Here is a 14714-nt window from a genome sequence, read left to right as displayed (position 1 = left end):
TATTTGGGGTCTTCCAGATTCACGGCAGGATTTCTGTTGTTGTTTTCACTTATCCTAGAAATATGCCTCCCCACCCTGCATGGCCAGGCTATGAAGACATAAATCTATCCTTTAAAACAGCAGATCTAAGGAATCACTTCCATCCAACTCCACAGAGAGCTATTAAGAAGAGAGAAGTCCTTGAAAACCGAGATTTAGAGGGGGTGAGCACGGGAGTGGGCAGGAGGGGCTAGAGAGGGACAAAGAGGAGAGAAAAAAATGTCGATTAGAAAATAAAGTAATTTAAGCTGAATTACACTTAAAATGACCTTTGCAATAGGTAATAGGCAATCTGAGACAGGAAGGAGGAGCGGAGACCCAGCAGCCTGAAGTGGCTTGAAAAATGGGAAATCTGAGAGAAAAAGGGTGAGCGAGGAAAGAGCGAGATGTAAAATGAAGGCTGACAGGAGAGAAGTCATTTTGTGGAAGGTTAGGATCATTAGCACAGGGAATGCGATTAGTAGCGAAGTTCTCAAAATTAAAGAGACTTTTACGGAGGAGAAAGCTGGCGGTTGTTCCCACGAGAGCAGATTACGGGGCGAGGGTGCTACTTGAAGGCCGGGCAGGAGCACCTGGACCACTCGGCCTGCCTCCGAGGAGGAGCACAGGGCGTTTGTAAACGAAATACTCTGTGCGGTTTCGTTTGTCTGTTCTGGATAAAATCCTCAAGGAAAGGTGAATCTTTTCAGCAAAACAATGGCTCCTCAGAAAAGAATGTATTGTCAGCTTCCCTCAGTTCATTTTCTTTTTTTTTTTTTTTTTAAATATATTTTATTGACTTTTTACAGAGAGGAAGGGAGAGAGATAGAAGAGTTAGAAACATCGATGAGAGAGAAACATCAATCAGCTGCCTCCTGCACACCCCTCCCTGGGGATGTGCCCGCAACCCAGGTACATGCCCTTGACCGGAATCGAACCTGGGACCTTTCAGTCCGCAGGCCAATGCTCTGTCCACTGAGCCAAACCGGTTAGGGCTCCCTCAGTTCATTTTCAAAACAAGCACCTTCATTTTCTCCAAATTCATTGTTCGGTGGTGCTTTTACTTCACTGGGATTCAATTTCTTACTTCGAGGGGTGTGAGCAATTTTCCCAGAAATTTAGAGACTAGGTATAAAAATATAGCTTTGCACTCAAATTACTACATGAAAACATACACAAGTTTGTTCTGTGGGAGTCATGTCAATGACATCACTTGTCACGTGGGAAAGACCGCCGTAGGAGGGTCTGGCGCTGAGCCAGGAGGAAAGAGAAGGCGCTCTCAGCATCGCTTCTGACAGACAGGTAGCAGCTTCCTCATTCATTCCCCAAAGTTCCCAAAGCAGGGGCTGGGTTTCCAGATGTGTCTTCCAGGTCCCTCGATTGCAGAAGGACGCGGTGCCCCGGGGCCGTGGCCGGACAGCCGTTCGCTCCTGTGTGGAGGCCTGGTGACGGCGAGAGCGGCCTGCTCTCCACAGCTCAGTCCACGGCGGACACACGGAGCAGCACCAGGCAAGGGACTTCCTGACACTCATAGGTGAGGGACTACTTTAAGTCACCCACCAGGTAGGGCCTTGCAGCAAGAGGGACAGGGCATGGGGCTGAGACCCAGTGACAAGAAGGACTGGCCCTGCCGAGCCACAGCTCACAGGCCTGTGTAGCCAGGGGGTGGGATGCTCAGTGAGCTGGGCGTGCTGGGGAACCAAAAGGTGGGCGTCACTCGGGTCTCCTAGCAGGGCGGTGGGGTGCTATAGAAAGTGGCCACAAATTCTTTGATGTTCCCTCCAAAAGGTGGAGTCAAGTCCCCTCCCCTTGAGTGGAGGTGGGGAGTCACTCCCAACAAAGAGCAGTGCCAGGATGTGACCCTGAGGGCAGGTCACAAACACTGCTGCCTCACTCTCTCCGCTCTCTCCGGCACGCTGTCTGGGGAAGATGCTGCCCTGTGCTGGGGACACCCAGCAGCCTCAGGCAGGCCCCGGCGGAGACGCAGGGGAGCGCGCCAGCTGGGAAGAGGAGCCTCCAACCTGGGTCCAGCCTTCGGGGACAGCAGCCCCTGCAACACCTCGACTGGGAGCTCCTGGGACCCTGAGGCAGGACCACTGGTTGAGCTGCCCCGGAAGCCTGGCCACAGCCACTGTGAGAGGGTGTTTGCTGTAAAAGGGCATCCTGGATTGTGTGGAAGGAACAGAAGCAGCAAGTGAGGCGGAGACGGCGGCCAGAACGAGGTGGTGGCTGTGGACGCTGGGAGACTGTGGGATTTGGAGCACCCTTCAGTACCGTGAGGGGCGGAGGCGCAGGGTGGCTCCTGGCGTTTGCTGAAGCACTGAGAGATCCAGGCACCATCTATGGGGTGGGGAAACTTCCGGAAAGAGCAGGTGTGTGTGGTCAACAGTTGTATTTAAGAGGGACGTGGTGACGATGATGATAGTGGCTCAAGCGAGCACTTGTTCTCTGACCGGCACTCTTGTGAGAGCTTTGCTATATCAACCCAGACAGCATTTCATGGGTGAATGTTTACAGAGACATTAAAAGACAATTATCAATGAACAAAATTCACTGAGGCTCATGAAGGGCTTCTTATTGAAAGACTTTAGCTCTCACCAAAGCATCCATTTTCAAACAAACAACCCCCCACTGAGATTTGTATTAAAATGTAGACTCCTGGGTCCTCCTGGGGTGAGTCCCAGAAACCGTATTTTAATGAAGTACTAAGGACTTCAGATGCCAACTGGCCCAAGGCAGTGACTTACAAGAGCAGGCTGGGACTCACTGGTGTGTCTTGAATTTGATCGAGGGAACTGTGACAAGCAGTTGCACCCAAATTAGATGGAACAGAATGGACAGCCTCAGGGTGTGTCCCGGGAGTGAGGGCAAGAGCAGCTTTGTGAAACTTCTTCCCGTTACATCGACATTTTTGTGTGTATATGCATCATGCAGTCGTCATAAGAAATACATGCTTCTCTGTGGATCACAGTCAAAACAATTTCAAAATCCCTAGCTTAGGAGACATACTTTGAGAAATGCTGCCCAAGGCTGCTGAGCACGATTCACACAGAAGCACAGGGGGCTGTAACCTGGGCTGGGGCATGACAACGCCCCTGGGGACTCGCCGGGGTGAGGTGGGGGCGGGGTGTAGGGTCGGGAGAGCAGCCATGTGGGGACCCAGGCAGTCTGAGAACTGAGCAGCCGTGGGACCCTTTCTAGACCCTGACCCACGCTCCAGGGGACCTGGCTAGTTCCACTGTTTGGATAGCATGTCTTGGTGGTGGAGACATTCATGTTCTCTCTTCACTCTTCTTACCATGGGGACCCATGGTTTCAGGGTGGAAACCTGAGGTCTAACTTTCAGTGTCATGTACTGCTGTACTGTGGGGAGGACCCACAGAAGTCCATCCTTCGGGGAGCTAAAGAGCCAAAAGACAATGTCCTTTTCTTTTTATTCCACGTTCAGGACCAATGGAGAAATAGGATGCCAAAGGCTACATGGCTAATAAGCTGATTGGAGGACGTGGCTTTAGACCCAAGGCTAATAAGTCTGCTAACTTGCCCTGTCCCTCCAGCCCAGTGTAGGCCTCGGGTCACCCACCCAAGTCTGGGAAGTCTGGCTCTGCAGAGCAGAGCAGTTACTCAGGAGAGAAGAGGTAAGAAAGGAAAGCGAATTGCTGGTTCTCCCAGACTCACTGGACTGGCTCCACGAACAACACTGGGGCAGAGTGAGCGAGCAAGTAGGGGACCAGGACCTGATTCCAGCAGAGGTCCTTCCTGTGAAACATGATGCCAGGAAAAGGCGCCGCACCCTCCCCAGGTTGGGCCACCAGGACTGCTTCCTTCCTGCCATTGCTGGGATGTCTGACTGCCAGGGCCGCCCACGCCGAAAGCCTTTGTGAGCCGATTGCCTGCGGAGGAGATGATCACCCATAAGACCACTGCCCTGATACAACATATTTTTCAGGTGGAGCAGATGCAGAATCCAGATCAGGGGACTGGGTGCCCCAAGGGTCACTGAGGCGATTGGCGGCTGTTGAACACCTTCAGCGACGGCCCGCTCTGGAAGTCAGTGCTGCTTAGGCTGGAGGACCCTTCCACCCCCAACTGCCAAAAACAAAGCAACAACAACAGTTTTAGTAACCAAAACCATGAAGAAAACTCAAGACAGACGCCCGCCTGAGACCATTCTTCTCCATGAGTGCAGCGCCCAAGATCATGGGGTGCACGAAGGTTCTATCCTACGATGTTCTCCTGTCCTGGCGGTTCCTCCTTTCTTGGTTAGAGCATATTTATAGAGCCCCCCTTCTCCCTCTTATGCCTTCCAATGAGGATGTGCAAATAGACTCAAGATGGCAGAGGGTGTCAGGGGAATCATCTGAGACATGAAGAGGTAGGGGTGGCTTCTGGCCACTTCTGACTATTTAAATATATATTATAAAAGTTATTTGGTATGCAATAGTATGCAATTTAGTCTCTTGCTCAGATAACTAAACATGGCCAAGATGATTATTATACAGATAATTGGTAGGAATTACCATCAGTCCATTTGAAGCAACTGACTCAATTACTTTCCAATAACGGGGGCAAGGGAGGGGGTGTTTCTAACACGCACATCAGAGACGGGGGAAATGAAACGCTCTCACTCCATGGACTGTGGACTGAAAATCTTTTTGTTTGGACATTTTGCTCCATGGCCAGTGCCAGGCATCTCTGGGCTCATTCTTCGGGGCAGAGGGGCAGACAGGCATGGCCAAGAGCCAACTCCCAGCCCAGAATGCAAGCCAAATGGGAATCCTTTCACGAGCTTGGCTTCCTGGAAGGAGAAATGTTTTTCTTCTTCTTTTTTTTTTTTAACATATTTTATTGATTTTTTACAGAGAGGAAGGGAGAGGGATAGAGTTAGAAACATCGATGAGAGAGAAGCATGGATTAGCTGCCTCCTGCACACCCCCTACTGGGGATGTACCTGCAACCAAGGTACATGTCCTTGACCGGAATCGAACCCGGGACTCTTCAGTCACTAGGCCGACTCTATCCAGTGAGCCAAACCGGCGAGGGTGAGAAATGTTCTTATTTAGTTATTTTTAAACACAGAACTATTCACTTCTTACATCATCATTAACCAAATTTACCTACTTTTAAAAATGTTCAGACAACCATAGCTATTCAGATACTAAGGGTAATACCCTGGGTGGAGAACTCGGATTTAAGCTGCCAATTTCCCCAAGGCTGTCCCCTTCTTCACCCACTTCAGGAGTCTGCAGAGAGTGTCAGAAGCTTTGCTCTACTCTAAGCTTTCCTCGTACAATGGCTGTGGCTGCCCTGCACCCTAGACTCAGCCCTCTCTCCACCCAAACACCTAGCTCCAAACAGCCATGACAGCGGGTTGCTACAACTTCCTCACTCCTGCTCCATCATTTCTCTAGGAAGGGAGGTGGTAGCCCATGCTAGTTTGCCATCTAGTCAGGAAATGGCTCTTGCAATTTATTGACACTCAGATTGATGTGTCAAACCTGAAACATTGTCTATTAATGTCCATTGGGACCCATGAGGATGAGGTACTTCCTCTCCTTTTAGCCACTTCTGCCCCCTTATCCTCCCAGCTTAATTATAGTACAGTCTTTGTGAAACCAATTTCCAGAGTGCATATTATGACCCTGTAAATGTTGTCCATAGTTGATTTGACTTCTGTCTTATATACCTGTTTACTTTTTCTGGCATTAATGTCACTTCACTGTTTTTATTGGCTTACATTTTTAAAAAGTGGTTACTCATTCTTTCCAAACTATTCAAATCTTCATGATGTATTTTCCATGCAAATGAATCACTAAGTCATCTACCGGTTCTCTTTTCCTTTTCATAGAGCCTCCCTTTATCTTCTCCAATAAGCATAACCCTTGGAAGGATACCTAAGAGGTAAATCTATGGAGAGACTGGGTATCTGACCATGTCTTTATTCTACCATTATACTTGAAGGACAGTTTAGCAGGATATAGAATTCTTCTTTGATAATAAAATGTCCCCTTAGGACAGTGGTTCTCAACCTTCTGGCCCTTTAAATACAGTTCCTCATGCTGTAACCCAACTATAAAATTATTTTCGTTGTTACTTCATAACTGTAATGTTGCTACTGTTATGAATCGTAATGTAAATATCTGATATGCAGGATGGTCTTAGGCGACCCCTGTGAAAGGGTCGTTTGACCGCCAAAGGGGTCTCGACCCACAGGTTGAGAACCACGGCCTTAGGAGTTTGAAGATACTCCTTTTTTTTTTTCCTTTAGTATCCAGGACTGTTTTTAGAAGTCTGATGCCATTTTGATTTCCCATGTGTGACCTCTTTTATTTTTCTCTGCCTATCCTGGGTTTCTGGAATTTCATGGATCCTTCCCAATCATTTTGCTGGATACTTAATGGGTCCTTTCAAGCTGGAAAATCATATCTCTCAGTCTGGTAAATATTCTTGACTTAATTCTTTGATAATTTCCTTATTTCTGTTTTCCCTGTTTTCTCTTTCTAGATCTTCTCTTAGTCAGTTGTGGGTCTTCGATACTATCATTTTTTTTTAAACTCCTATATTCCATTTCTTTGTCTTTTGGTCTTACTTTCTGAGGACTTTATCTTCCAATTATTTTTAATAGATTTTTAAAAATAGCACCTACTTTAATCTCCTGGAGTTCTTTCTTGTTCTCTTACTGTTCCTTTTTTAAAAAAATACAAACATTTGTTATTTCATGGAAGCACATATTATTATCTAAGTGCAGTTTTTGAAAATTTCTGTAAATGTGTTTCTGCTGAATTCCTCCGCCCCCGTTCATTTTTGATCTTTTTTATTCATGTTGGTTTGGGCCTTATGCCCATATTTAAGTAAGGCACTAAGCTGGTGGGAGGCTCTGTGTGGGGCTTCTTGGTGGTCGGCCACAGTACAGACAGATCTGCAGCTGGCCTTTTCACTGGCAAATCCTCAAATATGCATCTGTGGAGATCTCTCTAGGGTGGTGCAGTCTCTCCAGAAAAGACCCTCCAGTATTCTACCAGGGGCCACATATTTGGTTTCCATGGCACAGGAGCCCACTTGGGGAGGGACTACGGAGGTCAGTACATAGAACTTCTTCCAATAACATTGTATACATGGTATAACTCTCTTCCCTCGCCCCCCACTCTTTGCTGTGTCCGCAGCCCCAGAGCCTTTCTGTTTAGATTCCTCCAGAAGAAGAAGCTTCTAGTTATCTCTTGGATTAGGAAGTTTGGATAGGTACCTGCCTGGCTGCAGAGGTCAGGTAGAGGGAGGGACCTGTTTCAGCCCCAACCCCACTGCCATCTTCTGCACTACCTGTGGCACCGATGCCTGAACTTCTCAGGGTTTTGGCACCTCACTGATTGGAACCTCCCTCTGTGGGCACTGAGGGCCTGTTTTCTCTTTCTGTTCCATCAGCACCACTCCTCCAACCCACTTGTGGACCATGGCCCCTCCCCAGACTGCTTCTCTGCCCTTTCTTCATCTCCAATTATAAAGCAGTGCCAGGTTTTCTCATCAGCCGGTGCCACATCTCCAAATGGCTTTTCAGTGTCAGGCCTATCAGGAAATTAACTCGTCATGCAGTGACAGCTGCTAATTTTTCCCCTTACATGTCAGATGGATCGCCTGCTGAAGCTAAGAATGAATCACCAATCCCTGATTAGAAGGTGCTTCCGAAACCTATAACTGCCATCTGAGCTAACTTTTTCCTTCATGTAAAATGATATCACCCTCGAGGAGAACAAAACGAATTGTATTCTTCACCAAGACGAACAGGAGGAGGTTGCTTAAGTGAGCCCCATGCTCTCTTAAACTATGGGCTAATATTAAACAGTAAAATAAGTGAAAACTTAGTTCTTTTTTCTTAGTTTGCTAAATAAATGGCCTTTCTTGTTCCTTAATTCTCTTCCCACAACCAACTCTGGGTTAGGATTCTAGGCTGGTTCTTCCATGTTTTCCCTTATGCAATTAGTTTATGTTTAGGAAAACAAAGTTTGCCAGACTTGGGAAATGTGAATGTTGCTCAATGATCACAGAATTTTCTAGATGCTGTGCTACTGGGCAGAGGGGCTCTTGTTTCTAGAGCAGTGGTTCTCAACCTTCTAGCCCTTTAAATATAGTTCCTCATGTTGTGACCCAACCATAAAATTATTTTCGTTGCTACTTCATAACTGTAATGTTGCTACTGTTATGAATCGTAATGTAAATATCTGATATGCAGGATGGTCTTAGGCGACCCCTGTGAAAGGGTCGTTCGACCGCCAAAAGGGTCGCGACCCACAGGTTGAGAACCGCTGTTCTAGAGGGAGTGGTGGGTCGGAGCTGTGGATTTTGGCCTGGTCCTGGCCAGGCTTGGGGCTTGATGGTTCTTCATCATGACTCACTCAGCCTGGGCTGCGATGGCTCTCCACTGACATCTATGAGGTAACTGAGTCTGGATCCACCAAGGATCCTTAGCCGTCTCTCTTCTTGGACTCAGGATCCACATTTCAGGACTGAGCTGATACATGACAGTGGAGCTTTCAGTGCTACTAACACATTCTTAGCACTTTTGCTTAGTTTTTGAAGCAAACCAAGCCACATACAGGATGTTCTTTGCACTTATCAGGTGATGTGGGTCTGCCTGCCTGTGTGTTTGTGGTGTGGTGGCAGATGTTCGGTGTCTCCTCCCTCAGATCCAACTGGTCACCGAGGCCTGTAGCCACCAGGACACCTGAGTCACAGTATCTCATTAAAGTGGCTTTATGTGGCCAAAACTTGCTTCGCATGGCAACTGCCATTCCATAACTCTGTACCATACACAGGGAGCAGTGGCCAACTTCCGCCGTAGGGCCTTAAATCTAAACCATGCCTCTGTTGACTTGGGCAGGGCAGCTGGTCTTCCTTGCAAGCCAAACATCCCTGAGGTACAGTCACTTAATTGGATATAGCTTAACACCAAGGTGGCCTGTCTGAATTATAGCCTCCAAGGCAATATTTTGTTTGCTTTGCTTTTTACTTCTTTAAGGTTCTATTATATTCTCCAACAAAAAGTTCAATAAAAGCAGTCACCTGGCCATGTTTCCTTCGTGGGTAAAATGTGCTGGGTGACCGTGCCCTGAGCATAGCGGCCACGCTTCATTATTCCAAGGCACACGCTTATGTGTGGGCTCCTTGGTCCCTTCTGTGCCTATGGTCGTGCTGTGAGAAGAGACGTACTATTCACCCAGCTCCAGCGGTGATTATAGGAAACAATGCCCACTGAATCCGTCGCAATCCTTCTGAACCTCAAAACACCTTCTGCACAGTTTTATTTTTATGCAAAGGCCTGCTCTTTTCATTGTGTGTACAATGTGATTGCTGGTTTGACATTGCAGGCTACACTGGTTTGATGAAGGATTAAATGCCACCTGAGACATATTTATCCTAAATAAATCACACACAGTAAACTGCAGCGTGTCAGTGTCAACAGCCTGGACTGCGGCAGAAAGGTTAGCAGTACAGGCCTGAGCACAGGGAGGAATTAGCATCGCGCCGACCACAGCTACCATGAACAGGGATGAGCACGAAGAAATATTTCCAGTGGAAAACATGCCCCCTCCTTTCTCTTTTCTTTTTTTTCTCTCTCTCTCTCTGACTTCTTTTTTTTATTAACATGTATGAGAAGCCTGGAGAGGGGCACCAGTTTGTAAAGGTCACCTTTATCCTGATAACAAACGGAGTTGATCCTGTCACTGTTTGCTGGAGACAGTGTTTAAGAACTGACTCGCCCTGCCATTTTTAAGAAACATGAGCAAGTCATACTCAACTAATTATGAATCTCAGTGTTGAACTTGAAATCTTACCTTTTGTTTTTTTGGGGGGAGGAGTGGCTGTGTAAAGGGCGGTGGCCCTAGGACCGACAGGACTCCAAGTCACAGAGACAAGGTTGGGCTCTCAGGGCAGAGGGCTCGGCTTCTCCGGGAAGCTCATCCCCCGCCCCCAATCCATTCAGAAAGGTGTTCTAAATGGTACTTCTAATTAAACTAAAAAGGGACCATTCTCTCTTCCTTTCCTCATGTCTGTTCTTCACAGTTTTTAGATATTAACCATGACAGAAGACGTTACTGTCACCAGAACCTGCCTGGGTCCTGTGCCCACCAGGCCGTGGAGGTGCTGGTGAGGAGCCAGTACACCTGCCAGTGGGCAGACGAGGGGGAGGGGGGAGCCTGTGTCAGACAGAGGCGCGAACTCTGGTTACTTTTCACAGGTGCCCATTGGTTGACTGCTGGAAATACAACATCATCATTCTCTTTAATGCTATAGTTTTATTTCAAAGAAAAAAGAAACAGAACAAAACAACCTGTGCATGGGGGGAGGGGATTATTTTACAATTTTGGAAAAGAGCAATTTTATCAAGAAACAAATGACTGGGACGTAACCTTGCGCTCCACAGCTGCAGTGGACCCAGAGCCTCACAGACAACGCGGGTCAGGGCGGGCTGCAGGTGGGGCTTCCTGTTGGTAATGTTTAACGTCAGTCTTTCACACTGACATAAATTACAAATAAATCCCACAACAATGACATAGATATGAACGTGTTATAAAAAGCAAAATATTGGTATGAACAGTATTTTCCAGAGTGTGTGTTTCATATAGAGACTTCATTATATGAAATGAAGTCAAAATTAGAAGCATTGGGTTGACTAAAACAGGGTGCATTTTAATGAAACATGAACTCCAAGGCTTTCCTTAACCGCAGGCTTTAGAAGGTTCTTTTAAGCAGAAGGCAACCAGAGCTCTGAATACACCTGCCATGTCTGAAGAGAGCAAACTGACGCAGGAGATGAATGACAGGCTTCCTTTGGTCTGGGGACACATTTCAACAAAATGAACAGGGGTGGGTTACATCAAGACAGTAATACTTGCAGCTGCAGTTTTAACCGAATATAGAATAAAATGTGTAAACGGCTACATGCTGGGTTGCCGAGCAGACAGGTCTCAAGCCACAAACACACTGTGCTTACACGTCCACCAGTGGGGCACGGCCCTTAGAGAACTGAAATGGGAAAACATTTTTTTTTTGTGTGTGTGTGTGGGGGGGGGGGGGGGTGGTGATGCAGAAAAGAAAACTCAGATTCTCCTCGGCACAATAGATAGAACAGAGGGAAAGACCTTTAACAAAAGAACCGAACAGTGAGCAGATCTGGGGTGCAGGGCCCTGCCTCCATGTGCAGCTCTGCCGCTGGCCCGCTGGCTGCACGGCTCTCATCCCTCCACTGGGGCGTCCTGGGACTGTGCGCTTTTAAGCAGCAGTGTGAACCTTGGACGGAGAGTGTGTTTGGTGCTCCTTTGAGCTACACTCATTGTTGGGCAGGGACCACTGTGTCCACATGTGCTGATCTTTCCACACATGACCTCTGCCTTAGGCTTCTTGGAGTTCGTGACTCTCTCTTTGGCTCTGAATGACTGTGGCTGCCGGGGAGCCCTCTTGGGTGTAAATGACCATGCTTGTCAACTGTTCCGTCCCACTGGGGACCATGGCCCCCGCTTGCAGGATCTCCTGCGAGTTTGCTGTCTCTATCACAGTGTGGGAGTACATGGCCGTCTCATCCTGCACCCCGGGGGGCAGTTCGGTCACAATATAATGGGTTGCGCCCTCTGGAAAGTTACCACCGGACTCACGAACCATGGCCTGGACCAGCTCCTCGGTGACAATGATCTGTGAGATCTCCCCGTCCTGCTCGGCCAGCTCTGCATGCTGCCCGGGGGCCCCCGCCTCCTGCATGACGATCTGCGAGCCCTCCCGGGCCAGCATGTGGACCGCGCCCTCCTCGTTCACGATGACCTGGGTGACGCCCTCTTTCAGCAGCTGCCCGGCTGCGGCCGAGTCACACACGGCGAACTGAAGGACGCCCTGGACCATCTTTTTGAAGGCCACCTGGGCGCGCTCCTGTGAGGCGACGACAGCAGAGGGTTGCACCACCTGGGTCAGGACCTCCATGGGCTCCATGGTGGCTGGGCTCCCTTCCATGTCCGGGAACACGTGGACCTCGGCAGCCTCAGCGGGAGGCACCTCCTGCCCGGGCAGCTGGACCAGCACATCTCGGTGGCCAGCCCTGCCCTTGTCCACAGGCCCAGCCCTGCCATCTGCCCCTCCCAACTCGCTGACCGCACACAGCAGGGCGTCCAGGGCAGAGGCCGGATCAGGCTGGGGGATGGCGCCCTCGCTGAGGTCTAGGATCTCCTGCTTGGTCACTTGCTGTATCACTGCACCACCAGGGCTGAGGGGCTCGGCCACGTGACCTTCCATTGAGCCCCCCACCACCACCACTTGGGTGGCTTCCTCCGCCATCTGCTCCGGCAGAACCGGCCCCGATGCCCCACTGCCCATGTGGGCTCCGCTGGGGCTCGCAGCAATGACCTGGCCGTCTTCCGTAATGTGCACCACGCGGGCCACCTGGCCGGCCAGTGCCAACGTCTGCAGCGTGGCCGCAGCCGTCTCCTCCACGGAGGCATCCAGGGAGAACTCTCCGTCGTAGCCCTGGATAATGATGACCTGCTGCACCTGCTCGGGCGCTGCCGCTGCCCGCCGGCCGCTGCGCAGGGGCCTGTCTTTGACCGGGGACTCCTCTGCCAGCGCGGCTGCAGTGAACGGGCTGTCCGTCTCCACGAACGTGGCGCCTTGGCCCTTCAAACGGCATTCGTAGGACTTGGAAACTATGCCTGTGGGAGACAGGACTAGTTAGAGCCAGCGAATGAGTTTATTCTTAAAAGTAAAACAATTCTCCCGCAGATGCTTTCGAACCTCAACAGAAACATCACTGTGAACCCGGCTCAGGAGCGGTGTCCTCTCCTGGCTGGGAGCTCACAGAGGCAGCCACCCAGGGGCCTGGCAGGCACTCCTGGTTCAAGAGCGAATATAGCTGTAAAGACACAGGCCCTTCCCACATCCTGCTCTGACTGCCCCCTACAACTCTTACCTGTGTTTGCATTCCAGTGCCTGGGAGGGAGCCAGGCTCCCTCACCTGCTGTCATTTCTAAGACTGTTAGCCACTGGAGGGAAGTGAAGATCAGTACAGTCAGCAGCAGTGTCTTTGGACCCAGAGGAAAATCTTCCTTTAATGTCCAAATATTAGACAGGGTATATATTTGTGTACTCAGCCAAAAGAATGAAAGCCCTGCATATCAGATTCTAAAAATATGCCATCAATAAACAGCCGCAGGAGGATAACACAGCAAGTATTTACTGAGCATCAACCATGCTTCAGGCACAAACTTCAGTGAAAAGCCGCCTGCTTGTCCTGCCATGGGCTACCGGGCCCGACAGGATGGGTTTGCAGCAGGGCTCCCAGCTCTCAGGGCTGGAGACTTGGGCTGCCCTCTGCTTTGCGGACAGGAAGCTCCAGAAGCAAAGCTGGGACAATGGGCAGAGAACTGAGGGCCAACGCCAGGCAAGGCGGGATATCAGGCCTCAGGCAGGGGCCCAGGTGAGCGTACACTTGCCTTCCCCAGTGTCATCCACGATGCAGGCTGATGTTTAGTAACTGGAAATATGAATGAAAATTATAATCTTTATTTTCATTAAAAAAGAGACGACTCCTCAAAGAGAGTTCCTATTTTTTTTTTTTAAATCTCAAAATTTCTATTGGTTTCCTTAATATCACCTCCTTCCTTCCTACATGAGAATGATATATAAGTGATTCCCATTATTTCCATATTTCAGGGCAACTACATTGTATAAATATTCCCCTTTACTCCCTTTAATGTGTGTTTTTTTTAATCCTCACCCGAGGACATTAACCGCCCCCCCCACCTCCACTGATCTTTAGAGAGAGTGTGCAAGTGGGGCAGGGAGAAAGAGAGAAACATCGATCTAGGAGAGAAACATCGACTGGTTGCCTCCCGCATGCTCCCCAGCTGGACCCGGGGATCAAACCTTCAACCGAGGTGAAAAACATCCATGATTCTAGCAAAATGGCCACCTAGAAACTCTCATGCATTGCTGCTGGGAATGCAAACTGGTGCAGCCACCATGGAAACCAGTATGGAGCTTCCTAAAAAAATTAAAAATGGAACTGCTTTATGATCCAGCAATTCCACTTCTGGGACTATATCTGAAGAAACTTGAAACACTAATTTGAAAGAATACATGCACTCCTATGTTCATTGCAGCATTATTTACAATAGTCAAGATCTGGAAACAGCTCCAGTGCCCATCAGTAAGTGAGGGGATAAAAAGGCTGTGGTACATTTATACAATGGAATACTATATGGCCATAGATAAAAGAACAAAACCCTACCATTTGCAACAGCATGGATGGACCTGGAGAGTATTATGCTAAATGAAATAAGTCAGTCAGAGAAAAACAAGTACCATATGATTTCACTCATATATTCAATCTAAAGAACAAAATACACAAAACAAAAGCAGACTCATAGAGACAAGATTGGACTGGTGATTGCCAGAGGGTGGGAGACTGGGTGAAAAAGGTAATGGGATTGAGGGGTACAGATGGGTAGTTGAAATACACAGGAAATACAGTCAGTAATATTGTAATAACTATGTATGGTGGCAGGTAGGAACTAGAAATATTGGGGGAAACACTTCTACAGTATACAATTATCTAACTGCTATGTTGCACACCTGAAACGGATACAAAAGATACTGCATGTCAACTGTAATTGGACAAAATAAAAATAAACGGCTCCACAAGCTGGAGTGAGCCTCTGATT

The 14714-nt window shown here is 48.6% G+C and overlaps 1 protein-coding gene across 1 annotated transcript in view; it reads right to left on the bottom strand.

Moving 5' to 3' along the window:
* Nucleotides 1-10293: 10293 nt before the first annotated feature.
* The window catches only part of ZNF407 (zinc finger protein 407), a 386314-nt gene continuing 381893 nt past the window's right edge, over nt 10294-14714 (bottom strand). Inside the window, exon 9 of the mRNA XM_070420471.1 lies at nt 10294-12704. Within this exon, the coding sequence (XP_070276572.1) occupies nt 11404-12704 (1301 nt within the window). The 3' untranslated portion in view covers nt 10294-11403. The remainder of the gene's footprint in view (nt 12705-14714) is intronic.

This window comes from Myotis yumanensis, unplaced genomic scaffold (genome assembly GCF_028538775.1).
Source record: "Myotis yumanensis isolate MYYU_CA2020_CCGP unplaced genomic scaffold, mMyoYum1.0.hap1 SCAF_7, whole genome shotgun sequence".
NCBI lineage: Eukaryota > Metazoa > Chordata > Mammalia > Chiroptera > Vespertilionidae > Myotis > Myotis yumanensis.
The sequence above is the reverse complement of the archived record's forward strand: the minus strand, read 5'-3'. Positions and strand labels throughout refer to the sequence as shown.